This window comes from Callithrix jacchus, chromosome 6 (assembly GCF_049354715.1).
Source record: "Callithrix jacchus isolate 240 chromosome 6, calJac240_pri, whole genome shotgun sequence".
NCBI lineage: Eukaryota > Metazoa > Chordata > Mammalia > Primates > Cebidae > Callithrix > Callithrix jacchus.
This window is the reverse complement of record NC_133507.1, coordinates 112,005,270-112,024,391: the sequence shown is the minus strand read 5'-3', so window position 1 is coordinate 112,024,391 and position 19,122 is coordinate 112,005,270. Positions and strand designations below refer to the sequence as shown.

At 42.2% G+C, this 19,122-nt stretch overlaps 2 protein-coding genes across 2 annotated transcripts in view; one reads left to right on the top strand and one right to left on the bottom strand.

Moving 5' to 3' along the window:
* The window catches only part of LOC103790548 (ankyrin and armadillo repeat-containing protein-like), a 22,448-nt gene extending 11,695 nt beyond the window's left edge, over nt 1-10,753 (top strand). The window contains 4 exon segments of the mRNA XM_078328046.1: nt 2,832-3,269; nt 5,496-6,411; nt 6,866-6,986; nt 10,524-10,753. Coding sequence (XP_078184172.1) covers nt 2,832-3,269; nt 5,496-5,665 — 608 coding nt within the window. The 3' untranslated portion in view covers nt 5,666-6,411; nt 6,866-6,986; nt 10,524-10,753.
* On the bottom strand, nt 4,556-19,122 carry LOC144576688 (sphingomyelin phosphodiesterase 4-like). Its single transcript, XM_078328045.1, has 7 exons — nt 19,049-19,122; nt 13,646-13,732; nt 12,289-12,437; nt 12,054-12,129; nt 11,543-11,651; nt 11,384-11,436; nt 4,556-11,260 (listed from the first exon to the last, which is right to left on the bottom strand). Exons 3-7 carry the CDS (start codon nt 12,306-12,308, stop codon nt 11,228-11,230), a joined length of 291 nt encoding a protein of 96 aa, XP_078184171.1. The 5' UTR covers nt 12,309-12,437; nt 13,646-13,732; nt 19,049-19,122; the 3' UTR covers nt 4,556-11,227.

Genomic DNA, 19,122 nt, shown 5'->3' with positions numbered 1-19,122 from the left:
ATGCATATTGAACAAACATGCATATTACATATTTGTGTTTGCTTTGGGGTGAAGACTTAACATTTAAATGCATTACAATTAGGCTCTTACTATATGTCAGAAGGTGAAGCAGGGACTTGAAGGCATTCACTGTTTATAGCCTCTGTAAACAGGACAGAACCACATTATGATCAGTGGTCTTATGAGGAGAAAGTTATTAAAATCAGTTTCTTCTCCAATCAAAGCTCTAGTTATGGCTTGGGAGACAGGGAGGTCAATTATTCAGCATCTGTTGGGGAACGAGCTATAATTTTAAAAATTGCTTTTCTTGAGGACAGTGCTTGTTTAACTGTGAGAGAAAAAAGAAAAACCTTGTGGCAGTTAGAACCTAGTTTACTCTTTAAGTAGAGGGGTTTGTGACTTCATCCTTGCCTGGCATGGTCCTAGGTTTTGTTTATAATTTGGTATATTATTGTTATAAATAGTTCATTCTGTCAGTCTTATGATCTGTATTTTGACATTAATGCTGATCAGTTGGTTGTGTCTAAACCACAAAAGGAAAGGAGTATAATGAGGCATGTCTGACCTCCCATCCCATCATGGCCAAGAACTCAGTTTTTTGTTTTTTTTTTAAATTTTTTTATTGCATTTTAGGTTTTGGGGTACATGAGCAGAACATGCAAGACAGTTGCGTAGGTACACACATGGCAGTGTGTTTTGCTTCATTTCTCCCCTTCACCCACATTTGGCATTTCTCCCCAGGCTATCCCTCCCCACCTCCCCCTCCCACTGGCCCTCCCCTTTTCCCCCCAATAGACCCCAGTGTTTAGTACTCCCCTCCCTGTGTCCATGTGTTCTCATTTTTCATCACCCGCCTATGAGTGAGAATATGTGGTGTTTCATTTTCTGTTCTTGTGTCAGTTTGCTGAGAATGATGTTCTCCAGATTCATCCATGTCCCTACAAACGACACAAACTCATCATTTCTGATTGCTGCATAATATTCCATGGTGTATATGTGCCACATTTTTCCAATCCAGTCTATCATCAATGGGCATTTGGGTTGATTCCAGGTCCTTGCTATTGTAAACAGTGCTGCAATAAACATTCGTGTGCATGTGTCCTTATAGTAGAACGATTTATAGTCCTTTGGATATATACCCAGTAATGGGATTGCTGGGTCAAATGGAATTTCTATTTCTAAGGCCTTGAGGAATCGCCACACTGTCTTCCACAATGGTTGAACTAATTTACACTCCCACCAACAGTGTAAAAGTGTTCCTTTTTCTCCACATCCTCTCCAGCATCTGTTGTCTCCAGATTTTTTAATGATCGCCATTCTAACTGGCGTGAGATGGTATCTCAATGTGGTTTTGATTTGCATCTCTCTGATGACCAGTGACGATGAGCATTTTTTCATATGATTGTCGGCCTCATATATGTCTTCTTTCGTAAAGTGTCTGTTCATATCCTTTGCCCACTTTCGAATGGGCTTGTTTGTTTTTTTCCTGTAAATCTGTTTGAGTTCTTTGTAAATTCTGGATATCAGCCCTTTGTCAGATGGGTAAACTGCAAAAATTTTTTCCCATTCTGTTGGTTGCTGATTCACTCTAGTGACTGTTTCTTTTGCCATGCAGAAGCTGTGGAGTTTCATTAGGTCCCATTTGTCTATTTTGGCTTTTGTTGCCAATGCTTTTGGTGTTTTGTTCATGAAGTCCTTGCCTACTCCTATGTCCTGGATAGTTTTGCCTAGATTTCCTTCTAGGGTTTTTATCATGCCAGGTCTTATGTTTAAGTCTTTAATCCATCTGGAGTTAATTTTAGTGTAAGGTGTCAGGAAGGGGTCCAGTTTCTGCTTTCTGCACATGGCTAGCCAGTTTTCCCAACACCATTTGTTAAACAGGGAATCCTTTCCCCATTGCTTGTTTTTGTCAGGTTTATCAAAGATTGTATGGTTGTAGATATGTTGTGTTGCCTCCGACGCCTCTGTTTTGTTCCATTGGTCTATATCTCTGTTTTGGTACCAGTACCATGCTGTTTTGACTACTGTAGCCTTGTAGCATAGTTTGAAATCCGGTAGTGTGATGCCCCCCGCTATGTTCTTTTTGCTTAGAATTGACTTGGCTATGCGGGCTCTCTTTTGGTTCCATATGAAGTTCGTGGTGGTTTTTTCCAGTTCTGTGAAGAAAGTCAATGGTAGCTTGATGGGGATAGGGTTGATTCTGTAAATTACTTTGGGCAGTATAGCCATTTTCACGATATTAATTCTTCCTAACCATGAACATGGAATGTTTCTCCATCTGTTTGTGTCCTCTCTTATTTTGTTGAGCAGTGGTTTGTAGTTTTCCTTGAAGAGGTCCCTTACGTTCCTTGTGAGTTGTATTCCAAGGTATTCAAATAGGAAAGGTGGAAGCCAAATTGTCTCTATTTGCAGACGACATGATAGTATACCGAGAAGACACCATCGCGTCAGCCCAAAAACTCCTGAAACTGATAAGCAACTTCAGCAAAGTCTCAGGATATAAAATCAATGTGCAAAAATCACAAGCATTTGTCTACACCAATAACAGACTTAAAGAAAGCCAAATCAAGAACGAACTGCCATTCACAATTGCTACAAAAAGAAGAACTCAGTTTTTAAGGTTTCTCTTGGGTCCCTTTGGCCAAACAGGTTTGTTCAGTAGGTTGTAGGGGGTGCTTAGAATTTTGTATTTGGGTTACAGCATCTAATTTTTCCTTTACTGTCATGTTAGTAAAATTTCACGATAAAATCTTGTGTTCAGTCTTCCATATTTATCCAGAAGCCAAATATGAAATTTTCACTGTCTGAAATTTTTGTTTTTTATCGTAAAGGTTTGACTGATATTACAAAGGATCCAGACTTTAATGGAATCTATGATGAAGACATTAATGAAGATCCAACATATGATCCCAGTAGCCCAGAAGAAACAGCTGTATTTATGAAATATGCTGAAAATATTATGCTAAAGTTAACATTCAGTACCACACAAGTTCAACAGTATGAACATGTCTTTATATTTGAAACAGACTATTGGCTTACTAATACTATAAGATATAATTAAGATTATCTTGATATTTATACCTACCAGAGACTACAGCAAAGATTATATCTTCAAAAAAAGATTATTCAAAAACACTTTGAGAAGAAAGAAGATATCAGAAGAGGGATAGGATACCTAAAGTTAATATGTTTTCTGATTCCATTTCTACTGAGTTTAAAGAAGAAAATGAATGTTCCATATTTAAATAGTCTGCTTTAGCCTTTTTCAGGTAAGAGTATCACCAAAAATCAAGTATAAAATATAGGTATATATTAAATATATGTTTAAATACAATTTTGTTTCTGGTATATGGGTACAGGCAGTAACCTAGCTATAACCTGTCCAAAAGAGAAAACAAAATTTGATGTCTCTAATGTAATTTAAAACACTCAGTATCTGTACATAGTACTTTGTATATATTTATACTAATTACAAAGGCTACTGAAAGTTTCAAAATAAGCTAAAATAAGTTCATATGAACAGGGAAATATGCCATGTTCATGATGGGACAACACTGCGAATATATCATCTCATTCAAATTACTCTATAAATTCAATGTACTTCTATTCAAAATCCTCATCATATTTTTCACTGAAGTTTACACACTCTAACATTAATATACACCAGCAAAGGGTCATTAATTTCTGAAAGACCATTAATGACCCTTTGCTGCTCTATAATAAAACTACAGTAATGAATGTAGAATTACATTGAAATGAAACATGTTAAAACAGTAATTAAATGAAGGCAGTATTGGCACTGTAATAAACAAACAGAGCAATGTAATAGAATAGAGAGCTGAAACAGGGCCATAATTAATGCGATTTGTTGGGACTTCAGTATAAGCTCTTCATCCTATCCAGATTAGCATACAATTTATACACTTTCATTGCTGTTTAAGCATGTAGGTTTATTATAATGGGCTTTTTCTTCAGATGGCACATTTTCAGCAGAAATTTTGCAAATCCTTTAGTAAAAGTTGGTGCCATGAGAATTCAGGTGCTGAAGATATAAATTATCTGTGAACTATTAGAAATGGAATCATGACAGTACATGGCTCTTGGGAGCATGTATAGAAGTGGGAGGGACTTTCTTAAAGAGAACGTTAGCTATATCTGCAATATCTTATTACTTAAACTATGGGAAGCAAATATGACTAATGTTAAATAGTTAATTCTCGGTGTTGAGATCAGGATGTATAGTGTATATTATTTTTTGTACTTTACTGTTTTTATTTCCCGAAATACATTATGTACCTTATGTTGATGAAACCATATTCTACCAACCAGTCAAAATATTGAAAAACCTAATCTAATCTTTGCTGGAATTTGAGGTTTTTTGTTTTTGTTTTTGTTTTTGAGACAGAGTCTTGCTCTGTCACACAGGCTGGAATGCAGTGACATGATCTCAGCTCACTGCAACCTCTGCTTCCTGGGTTCAAGTGATTCTTCTGTCTCAGCCTACTGAGTAGCTGGGATTACAGGCATCCACCACCATACCCAGCTAATTTTTCAATTTTTAGTATAGACAGGATTTTGCTATGTTGGCCAGGCTGGTCTCAAACTCCTGACCTCAGGTGATCTGCCCACCTCAGCCTCCCAAAGTGCTGGGAGTACAGGTGTGAGCCACTGTGCCCGGCAGAGAAAATTATTTTTAAAAATAAGTTTTCTGTGTAGTTTCGTTACTTTCCAGAAATATGGGCTGGTTATTTTTGTATGTGAGATATACCCATCTATTTCTTTATAATGTCTTTTTTTACACGAGATAAGCTTTTGTTTATTTAACCAAAGATTCTCTTAGGCATAGGGTTTCTAGTCCTTTCTTGTAATTAGAGTAAGATATTAATCTTGAGCTCACTTACAAGAAATCAATAATTAGAACAATGTTTTGAGCATACTTTTGAGATATCTGTACAATAAACCTACAGAAAATGCTCAAAATGTCAATATTTATTTTGTGTGTGTGTGTGTGTGTGTGTGTGTATGAGACAGGGTGTCACTCTGTCACCTGGCTGGAGTGCAGTGGCATGATCTCAGCTTACTGCAGTTTTGACCTCCTGGGCTCAAGCAGTCCTCCCACCTCCGCCCCCTAAGTAGCTGGGATTACAGGCATGCACCATCACACTCAGCTGGTTTTTGTATTTTTAGTAGAGACAGGGTTTCACCATATTGCCCAGACTGGTCTTGAACTCCTGGGCTTAAGCGATCTGCCCCCCTTGGCCTCTCAAAATGCTGGGATTACAGACATGAGCCACTGTGCATAGCCAAAAATATATTCTAATTAGTTAAAATATTTATATACATTAACAACGTAAATAATTTTATGGACTATAATTACTAAGATTTTAATTTCATCTGGAATTTTCGTTTACATGAATGAGAAATTAGATCTCTTAAAATATGATTGTTTATGTGCTGTTCATGTTTTAAATAAAAGTTTGTTTTCATTTCTGCAGATGACAAGGTCAAGACAGAGCGAGAATTGCCTCCATTTATTTATGGAAGAGATTTTAAATGCCAGAATTTTCACTACAAAGAAAATAAATATTTTCATGTTCACAGAGGAATTGAATTTGATATCAGCATTCCTTCAATTGAAAATGCTTTGGAAGATTTTCAGGTTTAAATGATCATTCCTTAGACAGTTTGTCATTTCACAACTCTTTTATCCTGTTCTTCAACCAAAAAGAGCCTCTGTTGATAGAGGCACTAAACAGCTCTCCAGATGACTATTCTTACAACTCACTCACTCATTCATGTATTATTTTAACATAAATGAATTAAGTACAGTTATATGTAACGTACTGTGTTCGATATCTGAGATAAAATTATAAATAAGCTAGGTACAGCTATGATCCTCACAGAATTTAGACTTCTAATAGACCATATTTGCCCTAGAATAGGTAACCAAAGAGTGCGGTAGAAATCTCTAGACACTCATTCTTCCATTTTTTCTCAAAGAATTAGGATTAGAACAGAGATCCTCTAAAGTTAGAGAATAGTAATTCTTCACCTGGAATTTAGTGTAAACATTCTACTTTTCATTTGTTATTGCTTTTCCACCTTCTGTATACTATAGGTTTTCCTTTTTATATTTTTTTCCTCATTCTCAAAGTAAGGATTAGATACATGCAGCTGCTATCAGGGTCTTCTGGAATAGTAAATTTAAAATTTGTCTTTTACATATATGCCATTTCATACAAATAATTCTTATAATTTTTTAGATGTGTTTAAAGATATGTCTTTAGTAACCTAACTCATATTTTAGAAAAATTTAGAAAAGATACGAGATTGTGCTGCTAATACATTTATAGAAGATTCAGGATCCGAAGAATATTACTCAATACCAGTCATGGAATTTTATGGAAAAAGGTAAGGAGTTTTCACTAATTACTGACACTAGCTACAATTTGTTGAAAGTTTGTAGCGAACAAAGAAAATAACAAAATGCAAAGGTTAATTTAAATGTTTACAGTGGTGATTCCAGAATAATAACTACCATGAATGACAGATTGACTCAATAAAGTATTAAATGTTATAGTTACTACTTGATGTATTTGATACAGTCCGTGTAACAATCCTTAAGATCTTGTAATTAGTTCTTATAATTAACATAGTGGTTAAATAGGGATAGAGATGGGGATCAAATCCCAGCATTTTTTGTCTTTTATGTTTTGTGTTCTTAGATTTTTAAATCTCAGACACTGATATTTGGAAATATGGGAAGTAGAACTCAGAAGAAACATTTTAATTAGAGGCAAAGATTTAAAAACAAATAAGGAAGTTTTGCTTGTTGGTTCATTTTTTTGTTTGTTTGTTTTTTAAGATGGAGTCCCATCTGTCACCCAGGCTGGAGTACAGTGACACAATCTCGGCTCACCACAACCTCCACTTCCTGGGTTCAAGCAATTCTCCTGCCTCAGCCTTCCGAGTAGCTGAGATTACAGGCACGCACCACCATGCCCGGCTAATTTTTTATTTTCAGTAAAGATGGTTTCACCATATTGGTCAGGCTAGTTTCGAACTCCTCATCTCAGGTGATCTGCCCACCTTGGCCTCCCAAAGTGCTGGGATTACAGGCATGAGCCATTGCACCTGACCCATTTGTTTGTTTTTAAGGCATGCAAACAGTTGAGAGGATAGGACCAAGTCTGAAACTTTGGAGAATAGTAACTGTTAAAGAGGGTAGGGAGAAGTAGAGGAGAGAGAACAAAGGAGACTGAGAGGGAATGATACAGGTAGAGGAGGAACAAGAGCATATGATAGCATAAGGCTGAGGTGGGAGGATCACTTGAGGCCAAGAGTTCAAGTCTGCAGTGTGCTGTGATCATGGCTGTGAATAGCTATTGCACTCTGGACTGGGCACCATAGCAAGACCCCATTTCTTAAATAATAATAAAAAGAGAGTGAGTATGAAAGCCAAATTTCAGAATATAGAAATAGTAAAAAAAGCATCAAATGCAACACAGAATAGGGCCAAGTCACTTTAATCTTGGAGAGAGCCCTCTAAATTTAGCTGACTTGCTAAGAGAATTTTAGTGGAGTTTTGGTTAAAGGAGGCTATTTTCAGCAAGTTGAAGTGTTAAGTACAGTAGAGTTATAAGTCATAAAAAAGTAAAGAAAAGACTGAATTTCTTTCAAGATACATGTGAGTGAGAAGAATAAGAGAAATAAGGCAGAGAGAGTAGTGGGATAAAGGAGGAAAGGGGGAATCTTTCTACTGAATTACTCTCAGGATACACGTCATATTGAAGCTGAAGTCAAAGACTATGAGGCTAATGACCTCCATGATTTTGAAGGGAACCAAGTAGCAGATCTCATGCCTCTGGAATGGACAGGTGATGTGTACTCCCTGGAGGAAGAATCTCTTGCCCAGGGTCCCAGCACCTGTTTACATACTCCACATACAATCCTTGCCAAACTAAATAGTTTCCTTGAGTCACTTTTCAATAAACCTTTATTCTTCTATCAGGCTTCTGGGGCACCAGTGATCCTGGGAATTCAGGGAAGCAGCTGGGACAGAAGCTGTACTTGGTGAGAGGCAGTTGTGGGTGAATGAGTATGGTTGCTGTAAACACAACACCATTGTACTATTAGAGATCGGTCATATCATAGTGGAATTGTTTTTCTAGTCTGAACTAATGCACAGCATTTGGTCATCAGCGTTGGTGAATGGTAGGCTGATACATACCAATTTGCTGGTTTTGAAATCCAACATAAGCCTGTATCCCAGACCCAGACAGCATGGAGTAAAAGTAAAAACCACAAGTTGAGTTATAAGCAGAATTTTTCTGGCTCATCTACCAATCACTAAAGAACTTTCAGTTCCTTCTACAACCCAATCAACACACAATTTTTTTTGGAATCTCATATGTCAGCAGATCAGCATTCTCAGCTACCATGGAATATCTTCAGTTTCCTTCTTTCCTGCCTGGTCACATAAAGCCCAATAAGCCCCAGGAGCTGTTTTCTTCTAAAAATTCAGTTTAGTCATGTAGTACCAATCAAGCATCCAGGTCTGATCCAAACAGCTCCTTAAGGTCCTAGAGCCTATCACCACTGTGAGTCAAAGACTGTTCAAAACTTTCAAATCTAAGTAAGATACAGAACACCTGTTCCTTGATTTTGGAGGCTAGAGTCTAATAAGCTAGCAAGTCCCCACTGATGACCATGGCACCTCTACAAGCTGGGACCTATGAACAAGTGAACCAGCAAGCTGTGGGTCAAGACAGCCTTTAGTTTATATTCTCGTGGTCTAGTTTCCTTTTAAAGGAAGAGGATGATGTATGGGAAGAATAACACCCTCAGATAAACGTGAAGAGGACCTCAGATATTCCTCCATCCATGCACTGAGGTCCCTTATATTCAGAAAATTGGAACTGAAGTACAGATCAAGGAAGACTATTAGCCTCTGACTAATTTATAACAGTGTTTCCCTGTGACCGTCCTGTAACTGACTCATGAGACCCAGTGATTCTTCCTTAGCTACTGGGCACAGTTTCCTTAGCATAATCACTAACTTCCTTCTCAAGATATTAATGTAATGGAACAAATTTTTAGCTCTCTTAGGAAAACTGATCATCCCTGAGCAGCAGGAAGAGCCATAGGAGGGGTTACCACTGTCAAGAATATTGTATTTGGGCCAGGTGCAGTAGCTTATGCCGGTAATCCCAGCACTTCAGGAGGCTGAGGTGGGAGGATTGCTTGGGTAGGCTGAGGGAGCCTAGGAGTTTGAGACCAGACTGGGCAACATAGTGAAGACCCTATCTTTGTTTGTTTGTTTGTTTTGACAGAATCTTGCTCTGTCACCCAGGCTAGAGTGCAGTGGCACAATCTTAGCTCACTGCAACCTCCACCTCCTGGGTTCAAGTGATTCTCCTGCCTCAGCCTCCTGAGTAGCTGGGATTACAAGCATGCACCAAAATGCCTGGCTAATTTTTGTATTTTTAGTAGAGAAGAGGTTTTGCCATGTTGGCTAGGCTGGTCTCAAACTCCTGGCCTCAAGTAATCTGCTCACCTTGGCCTCCCAGAGTGCTGGGATTACAGGCATGACCTACCATGCCTGTCTTTAAGACCCTATCTCTACAAAAAATTTAAAAGTTACCCAGGCATGGTGACACACACCTGTAGTCACAGCTACTCAGGAAGCTGAGGTGGGAGGATCACTTGAGCCTGAGAGGTGGAGGCTGCAGTGAGCTGTAATTGCGCCACTGCACTCCAGCCTTGGCAATAGAGTAAGACCTTGTCTCAAGAAAAAAAGAATACTGTATTTACAGCAATAAATAGTTGCATTTGGAAGAGAAACCCTGGCAATATTAAGAGGCTTCCCACTGTCAGAGGTAGTTCACTTCTGAAATCCGGACTTGGGAAAGGTACCTCATGGGGGGCAGGGGAGGAAGGTCGCCATTTTCCCTCATCTGTGATGATAAGAAAACCTAGGGTAGAGAGTAACTTAAAATTTTATCAATTTTCCATTCCAGAGTGATAGGGATCAGGGCTGTTTCAAGCCCCAACTCTGTTCCAGGGACATGGTAGGAGGGGGGTTTCTCTAGTTCACTGCTGCAGTGAGTAAAAGACAAGGAACCATTACCCAAAGCATCATTCCAGATCACATTCAAGGTAAACTCTTGAGAAACCAAATATAGATGTAATTAGCTTAAAAGAATAAGAGGTGGGTAAGCAGACAGTTAGATGACCTAGAACTTCACCCAGAGTTAGGCCTTTGAGGAACTTTTAGACATTGTCCCAGATCACTGACATGAAAAGGACAGAGTCAATACAGTATGAAGAAGGCATTTTTATATAAAGACTTGATTAATAACTGTTGATAACCATGTTATTAATACATTTACAATTGAGTACAATTTAAACTACCATTTTGTATTTAATGGTTACAGAATAAATGAAGTTTTGCCAGCACAGAGAAAAAAGTAGCACATCACTTCAAAGGTAGAGAAATATCTTTTTTTCTTTATTTTTTATAGGTACTACGTGATCTATTTTGAACTTGAAACTTTCTATCAGCAAATATATAAGACACAGTGGTGGCGAGCCATAAATGAAATAGTGAACAATCTGAGACTGAAAATACTTCCACTGACATGCTCAATTACGTGAACAATTTAAGAAAAAATTTGGTTTCAAAAAAGCTATGAAATGCAAGGTACTTCAGTGACTACCACATAATAAAGTATATGAAGTTATGTATTATTGATAAGTATATGTCTCAAATGAATGTTTATTTTAGGGGTAAATAATACGTTAAAGTCAATATGAAATAAAATGCCACCTTTTTTTTTGAGACAGAGTCTAGCTCTGTCACCCCAGGCTGGAGTGCAGTGGCGTGATCTTGGCTCACTGCAACCTCTACCTCCCAGGTTCAAACAATTCTCCTGCCTCAGCCTCCTGAGTAGCTGGGACTACAGGCACACATTGCCATGCCTGGCTAATTTTTTTTTTTTTTTTTTTCATTTTAGTAGAGATGGGGTTTCACCATGTTGCCCAGGCTGGTCATGAACTCCTGAGCTCAGGCAATCCACCCACCTCGGGCTCCCAAAGTGCTGGGGATTACAGGCGTGAGCCACTGTGCCTGGCCAAAAGGCCACATTTTAGTAGCTGAAAAGCTATATAATTCTGGATTATAAATTTCTGGCAGAGTACCTGTTAATGTACTGGACTGTGATTAATCTCAATAACGGACGTGGAGGGACACAGGTAGTGGCTGGAAAACCAAGCCAGTTGTTAGCATAGGCTCTGGACACTGCCTGGTGGCCGAGCACTGGCAAGTGCAGGAAGTCCTGGGCCGTGGCCCCACCCCTCCCAGGAAGAGACATCCCTTCCCTACCTTCTGAGTGATGAGGCTCAAGGCAAAGAAGAATATGTAATACTCGAACGGATCTGATGGCAGCGTCAGGGGCAAACATGCAGGGTTGCTGAGCCACGCCCCCAGTGTCGAGTGCTGGGTCACCCACAGCCTCCCTACCTCAGGGCCACCAAAGGATACTCAGGGCCAGGTTCAGGCCAAGGCCCCCAGCAGGGGTGAACTGGACTTTGTTGTGGTACAGAGGACTGTCAGGGAGGATGCACTCCTGGATGGATGCCTTCACAGGACCCTGCAGAGCGAGGCGGTGGGGCTTGTGGGCAGGTGCTGGTGTGTAATGCCTGATATGTGGTGCCCCACATGCACAGCAGCCCCTCGGGAAGGCTGCTGGAGAAGAGACCTGCATACAGAACCCACCTGTGGGGATAGTGCCCTGCCTCTGAGAAGTGCCTAACAAGAGTCTTTGCTTAAAACTTCTCCTACCATCTTATAAAAAGCTTCAGATGACTAAGATAGCGGCCATGCAATACCCATCTCCTTTGCGTCTCATCCCGGAGCAACTCACTCCTGAATTTGCCTTCAGAGGAAATTTGCGTCTCATCCCGGAGCAACTCACTCCTGAATTTGCCATCACAGCAGGGCTGTGCAAGGCCCACTGCCCTGAGCACCACTCTCACCTCTGTGTTTTACTTACAGGCAGGTAGGAGACTGGAAAGTCAAACTTACAGTCTTCAGCTTGAAGCTTATAAACCAACTTCATCATTGGGCCACTGAAGATGAGATTGAATAAACAAACAAAAACAGGGCAAATGAACTGCAAATTATCTTGCTTTGATTATTTCCTAAGGTTAAGAAATTGAGAGAGTGACTTAAAAGTAGAATCACCATGAGGAAGCACCCAGCCTCTCTCAGGCAACAAACCTACCTACCCAGGGTCAAGAAATTCCATCGCGATGCTCTACTCCACAGGACTCACACGCCCCTGTAAGCAGCAGAGGTTCCAGCCAATGAGGACACCATCTAAGCTGCCAAAAATGTTCTCTACCAGCCATGGGAAGATGGTGTGCAGCTCCTGAAACTGTGTGCGGAAAAGCTGTGGGCAGGACCAGTGTCCATTCCTGCTCCAGCTCCAGTCATGCACCACCTGCTACCCAGCTCCCTCTGAGGAGGCCATTCCCTGGCTGAGACTCAGGGGATCAGCCCTGTACCCAAAGGAACCCTGGTGCCATGGTGCCAACAAGAAGAGCAGCTTTGGGTTCTTCCAGTGGGATGTATGGCATAAGTCAGCCTCCAATCAAAATACATCTTTTGTGTGTGATAGAAGACTAAATTAAAAAACCAAACAACAACAACAAAAAAACAAACAAAAAAATTAACATAAACAATGAAGTAAAAAATGTAAAAAAAAAAAAAGCATGTTTTTTGCAACAGGGTCTCACTCTGTTGCCCTGGCTGGAGTGCAGTGGTGCAATCAGGGCTCACTTCAGCCTTGACCTCCTGGGCTCAAGCAATGCTCCTACCTCAGCCTTCTGAGTACCTGAGACAATAGGCACACACCACCATGCTCGACTAATTTTTAAATTTCTTGTACAGACAGGATCTCAGTATGTTGCCTAGAGTGGTCTTGAGCTCCTGGGCTTAAGTGATCCTCCCACCTTGGTGTCCCAACGAGTTGGGATTACAGGCATGAGCCACCACACCAAAAGATTCTTTAAAACAATGTTGGAAACTTCTGACTTGAACGATGTTCCATCAGAAAGGAAAGCAACATCCTTTCCAGAGTGAAGACCCTGAAACATAGCTGATCTGTTGCCATTTGCTATTAACTCCTTGTCTGGGCTCGACAATTCCAGAAGTGATTTAAATACATATTTTTAGCATTCTCGACCTTGGTGCTATTGCCATTTTGGGCTGGATACTCTGTTGTAGGGAGCTGTCCTGTGCTTTGCAGGATGTTTCCAGCATTCCTGACCTCTACTTCCCAGATGCCAGTAGCATATACTCCCATCCACCCCCAGATGTGACAACCAGAAATGTCTCTGACATTGCCAAATGTCCCCTGAGGGACAGAGCACCTGCAGTTGAGAACCCCTGATCTACAAGTTCACATGTTTAAATGTGTCCATAAACATAATGGTCACAATAATGTCTCTGTGCCAGGCAGCGATCAGGGTCGGGTGGCAGGGGTTGGGGGGGTTGGGAGAGGTGGAGAAGTAGGAATTACAGTAAAGTTCTTCAAGGAATGTATAAGACATGCTGCAAAATGAGACATTAGCAAAGCTATACCTTTGCTGGAAAATCCTCAATGACTTTAACCAAGTCTTGGCACTGCTGTGGAAAGGACTTATTTATAGAGTCAGCTTTCAGGCTAGCCTAGAAGACAGAACAAAGCAAAAAAATCATGAGGGCATTCACTATGCAGCTTTTAGTGATACTCTGTATTGAGTCAAACAGAAATCCAAGCAATAGGTTATGAGTCAGGCACATAACCACTGGCCTCACTCCCCAGCCTCTCACATGTGTCAGTGGCCCAAAGAATGCTACTAGGAGAAGCTGTGGTTCTGTGCTCTCTGGACCAGGAACTCTCAGGCTTGCTTCCCAGTACCCCCTCAGAATGCTGCACATCATCAGAACAGGACTGAATTACAACACTGACCCTTAAGTAGGGATTGGCCCCATGGTCAGCCCCAAAACCAGAAGAGGATCTCAACTGTGTACGGGCAACTGTCACAGACCACAGAGTGCCGCTGTGTCTGTATGCATCAAATGGAAATTTCCCACCTGATGGACCACAGTGATTACACTGTTGTGACCATCAGTAAGAATGCCCAACAACATCAGGGCTATAGCAGAAGCTCCTAAACAAGCTGCGCTTTATTCAGTAAACAGTGAACCTACTAAACAACTGATCTTAAAACACGGGGCAGGCAAATACAGACGGCTTCAGCCAAGTAGACACTAATCACAAAGGCAATGGAGGGGCCAGAAAAGACTGAGGACAAGGACTAATGAGATCTACCCACAGTCACGGGATGTGAGGAAAGCACCCTGATGACAAGGAGAAAAGGGGCATCTGTGCAAATGGATTAAGATCAGGAGAAACTGCTAGAATTTCAATGTAGAGAGCTTTGCCAAAGGGTATCTAAGGCCTTGTCTACCTCCATATGAGGGTGGATTTCACAGGGCTTGAGACAGAGATGGAGACTTAAGCTGTCTGGCCATGGGCCAGGCCTATTGGCTTCAGTGGGGTGCACTAAGGAAGAATGTCCTTCCACATAAATGGTCACAAAAACACCTCCTAAGAACTAAAATTAGGAACTTCCATCACTAATACTTACCTTATACCTAACTTCTCACTTCTCAGTAAGTTTTCAGTATCATTTCTTCTTCCTTTTGAGTCTTACTATGTTGCCCAGATTGGGCTCAAGTAATTCTCCAGCCTCAGTCTCCTCAGTAGCTGAAACTCGAGGCATAAGCCATTGCACCCAGTTCTCAGCATCATGTTTAATACTTAAAGTGTAAACCTAGCAGCCCCCAGCACAACTGTCTCCACTTTTCACTGATGACAGTTATGATCATTAGAATGCTTCATATCTGTTCGAGAATTTACAGGTGATGAACAGTCTGATATACATCCTTCTCACTTGCTCCTCTTCCTCCTCATACCCTTGGGAAGTTGAGAAAATAGCATTTGAATAAACTTGTCTTGAGATTGAATAACTCCAAGGTTCTTTAGTATTAAGGAGGCACAGTCAAGCTTAAGTTGTCTGGCATTGTTGACATCACACGCCCCTGAAAAACAACCACTACAGAGCTCTTCAAATCAGTGGCAAGGACACTCAAGTCCCACAGCTACAGAACTATGGCCACACTGACACTCGTGCAGGCAGCTGATATTTACCAGTAGAAAGCTGGGCTGCTGCAGGTGAGGGAATGCCATAGCAGCCTCCAGTGGAAAGCCGAAAATGGCCTTCTTAGCAAACCACTTTGGAAAAACAAAGATGAAATCTCAACATCTGCAACACAGAAGAATCTTTCCAGTTTATTTTTTTACAGACAGGGTCTCATTTTGTTGCCCAAGCACAATGCAGCAGCACAATCACAGCTTACTGCAATCTCAAACTCCTGAGTTCAAGCAATCCTCCCGCCTCAGCCTCCTGAGTAGCTGGGACTACAGGTACGCACCACCACGCCTGGCTAATTTTCTTTTTTGTTTTTTGTTGAGACAGGGTCCGGCTATGTTGTCCAGGCTAGTTTCAAGTCCTAGCCTCCACGGATCCTCCTGTGTTGACCTCCTAAATGTTGAGGTTACAGGTGTGAGCCACTGCACCTGGCCCTAACAAAATATTACATAGTTTCACAATGCATTACCAATTCTCATGTCTTTCTTATTTATTTATTTATTTATCTATTTATTTACTTGAGAAAGGGTCTTGCTTTGTTGCTCGGGCTGGAGTGCAGTGGTGTGATCATAGCCCACTGCAATCTCAGACTCCTGAGCTCAAGTGATCTTCCTGCATCAGCCTCCCAAGTAGCTAGGACTATAGGCACACACCTCCAAACCCAGATACTTTTTGTATTTTCTTGAACTCCCAGACTCAGGCCATCTATACGCCTCAGCCTCCCAAAGTGCTGGGATTACAAGTGTGAGCCACCACACCCAGCCAGCAATTCCGATGTTTTATAGAAACACTATTCTTGGCCAGGCGCAGTGACTCATGCCTGTAATCCTAGCACTTTAGGAAGCCCAGGCAGGCGGATCACCTGAGGTCAGGAGCTCAAGACCAGCCTGGTCAACACGGTGAAACCCCGTCTCTACTAACATACAAAAATTAGCCAGGCATGATGGCGGGTACCTATAATCCCAGCTATTTGGGAGGTTGAGACAGAAGAATCGCTTGAACCCAGGAGCCAGTGGTTGCAGTGTGCCAAGATCGCACTACTACACTCCAGCCTGGGTGGCTGAAGGAAGACTCCAACTAAAAAAGAAAAAAAAGGAATTGATCATCGATACTTCGAACACACTTGCAGCCCCAGGTTCCTCCCGGGGCTACGCTTAAAAAAAAAAAAAGAAGCACTGTTCTCATGCAGCCCACAGTGGCCAACTTCAGAGCCAAGTTTGTGGTACTAAATCCTTGGCAATGCTTGTACAGCATTTGTTATACACCAGGACTCGCTCTAAAGGCTCTCTGTATATCTCCTCATTTAATCCTCAGTGGTAGGCAGAATTCTAAAGATAGCCCCAAGAATCTTGACCCCTGGCTGTTCAATCAAATACTCATCTAGGTACTGCTATGACAGCATTCTGCAAATACAATTAGAGTCCTAGTTAGTGGACCTTAAGTTAGAGAGTAGCCCCCAGCCGACAGCCAGCAAGAAAACCGAGACCTCAGTTCTACAACTCCAAGGAACTGGATTCTGCCCTCAACCTAAATAAATATAGAAGCAGCTTTTTTGCTCCAGATAATAGCAAAGCTGCCAACACCTTGAATTCAGTCTTGTGATACACAGCTGAGCCTGCCTGGACTTACGCATATGTAACTCTGAGATAATAAACGAGTGTTGGTTAAAGCTGCTAAGTTTGTCATATAAAAATATAAAAACCATCTTCACAACAACGCTATGGGTACAGATGTACTATGAGTGCACGTCAGTAAAGACGAGGAAAGAGAGGCAGAAATGGGAAAAGTCACTTACTCCCACCCAGCTAGTAAGTGGCAGAACCAAGATTCCAATACAAAGACGGCCTCATGAAACTCTCTGAGACAGGGCAAAATCCCTGCATATTATCTGTGCACTATGCAATGAATGGAGAAGAGCAAGCTCTGCCAAGGGAGCCTTTGAATGAGTCATCAGAAAACTAGGATCAAAGGCCAGTGGCGGTGGCTCATGCCTGTAACCCCAGCACTTTAGGAGGCACTAGCAGGAGGATCACTTGAGGCCAGGAGTTCAAGACAAGCCCAGTTAACATGGCAAATCCCCATCTCTACTAAAAATACAAAAATTATCCAGGTGTGGTGGCAGGTGCCTGTAGTCCCAGTGACTCAGGAGGCTGGGGCACAAGAAACGCTTGAGCCCAGGAGGCCGAGGTTGCAGTGAGCCAAGATCGCACCATTGCACTTTAGCCAGGGTGACAGAGGGAAACTCTCTCAAAAAAATGAAAATAAAACAAAACAAAACAAAAAACTAGGATTAGCTTTCTAGATTCCTACCTCTCCGCCCACCCAGATCAGAAATGAAAAATGCTCAGACCTAGACTTCGAAGAGGAAGTCTGCCAAGTCCCACTGGTGAGCTACGTACAGTTTTCATGGCCCAGCTCTGCCTACTGCACAAGTAAAGGCACTGGGGTGGCACCTGGCAGTCTGTGGAGGGGGAGAGGCTGGGTTTAAGAAGGCTGTGTAGGCAGTTGTAGTGTGAGAGGAAACAGGAATCTCTGCCACTTGGCAATAGGAACATCTCCCAAGTTATTTATTTATTTATTTATTTTTTGAGACAGGAGTCTCACTCCTTCATCTCATTGCAACCACCACCTCCAAAGTTTAAACAATTCTCGTGGCTCAGCCTCCTGAGTAACTAGGACTACAGGTGCCTGCCACCACGGCGGGCTAATTTTCCTATTTTTAGTAGAGGCAGGTTTCCCTATGGTGACCAGGTTGGTCTTAAATTCCTGGCCTCAAGTGATCCGCGACCTAGGCCTCCCAAAGTAGAGGCTTTTTCAATTCTTAACCTAGCTATCAATTTCAGTGTTAAAGAAAATTTAAAAGCCTCAGTCCCAAGACACTTGGTCAAGAAAACACTGTGCACTACTCCAAAATGATCAGAGTAGCATAAAACCGTGGACTGTTGGAAAAACACAGAGTTTTAGAAGTGATGATGTGAAAGCGAAAGCATCTCTGCTCAGAAGCTTTCATGGGCAGCAACTGAAAGAGTGAGGCCCAGAGGAACTTCCAGGAAATTTCCAAGAGAGGAAATTCAAACCCGGGAATTCCAAGAGGTGTCTCGCACGCTCTGGTTCTGATTCTGCCATGGTCCCCTTCGCCCATCAAGGTCTTTGAGTGCCCTGCACTTAGCGTCCGCTTCATCTCGCCTCTTCAACACCTATTTTCTCCAAGAGCTGCTTCGGACCCCGTTTGGTTTTTTTTCTGAGTGTGACAGCCCTTAGGCAACGCCAATCGCTCCAAGCAAATTCTGTCGCTGCCAAGACCTCCCTCAGCAGCATGACCCCGCTTGTTGTGCCCAACTCTCCTGCCAATTGGGCATCGGGACCCTATTACAGCTGAGGAAACCCAGGCTCGGAGATGTGGAGAACACAGTAAGGGTCGAGCAGAGACCCACATCCGGCTCTCTCTTCCACACCGCCTGTTGAGACCAAGGCTAAACTTCAACACAAAGCTCTCCTTCCCTCAATTCCTTTAACGAACGTTAACCTTCAACGAGCAGTGTCTCTCGTACACTACCGAGACAGAGTGTACGAGTCGCGCTGGAAGGTGGCACAAAGGCATGGCCCAGAAGGGTAGCAAGAAGACTCAGCCGGGGCCCTCGCCTCCCCAGCCCGCCCGGCCTGGGCAGAGCGGCCGGGGCCGGCCCGAGTCCTGGGGCTCGCGGAGGAACGGAGACGGCCTACCCAGGGACTCGGGGAAACCGCCGGGGCACGGGACCGTTTCACGCGCGCCTCCCGCGCCACTCACCTGTGGGACCCACGGCACTGCCCGCCTCAGAGCTGAAAGGCGCCATTCCGCCACGGCGCCGAAATGTCGTCATC

What these genes read in the sequence shown, in the direction of transcription:
- LOC144576688 (XM_078328045.1), bottom strand. Translation starts at nt 12,308, where the DNA reads ATGGAATTTCTTGACCCTGG. An exon ending in ATGGAATTTCTTGACCCTGG is followed by an intron (nt 12,130 to 12,288) that starts GTAGGTAGGTTT and finishes TCTCATCTTCAG; the next exon opens with TGGCCCAATGATGAAGTTGG. An exon ending in TGAGCCTCATCACTCAGAAG is followed by an intron (nt 11,261 to 11,383) that starts GTAGGGAAGGGA and finishes TTGGTTTTCCAG; the next exon opens with CCACTACCTGTGTCCCTCCA.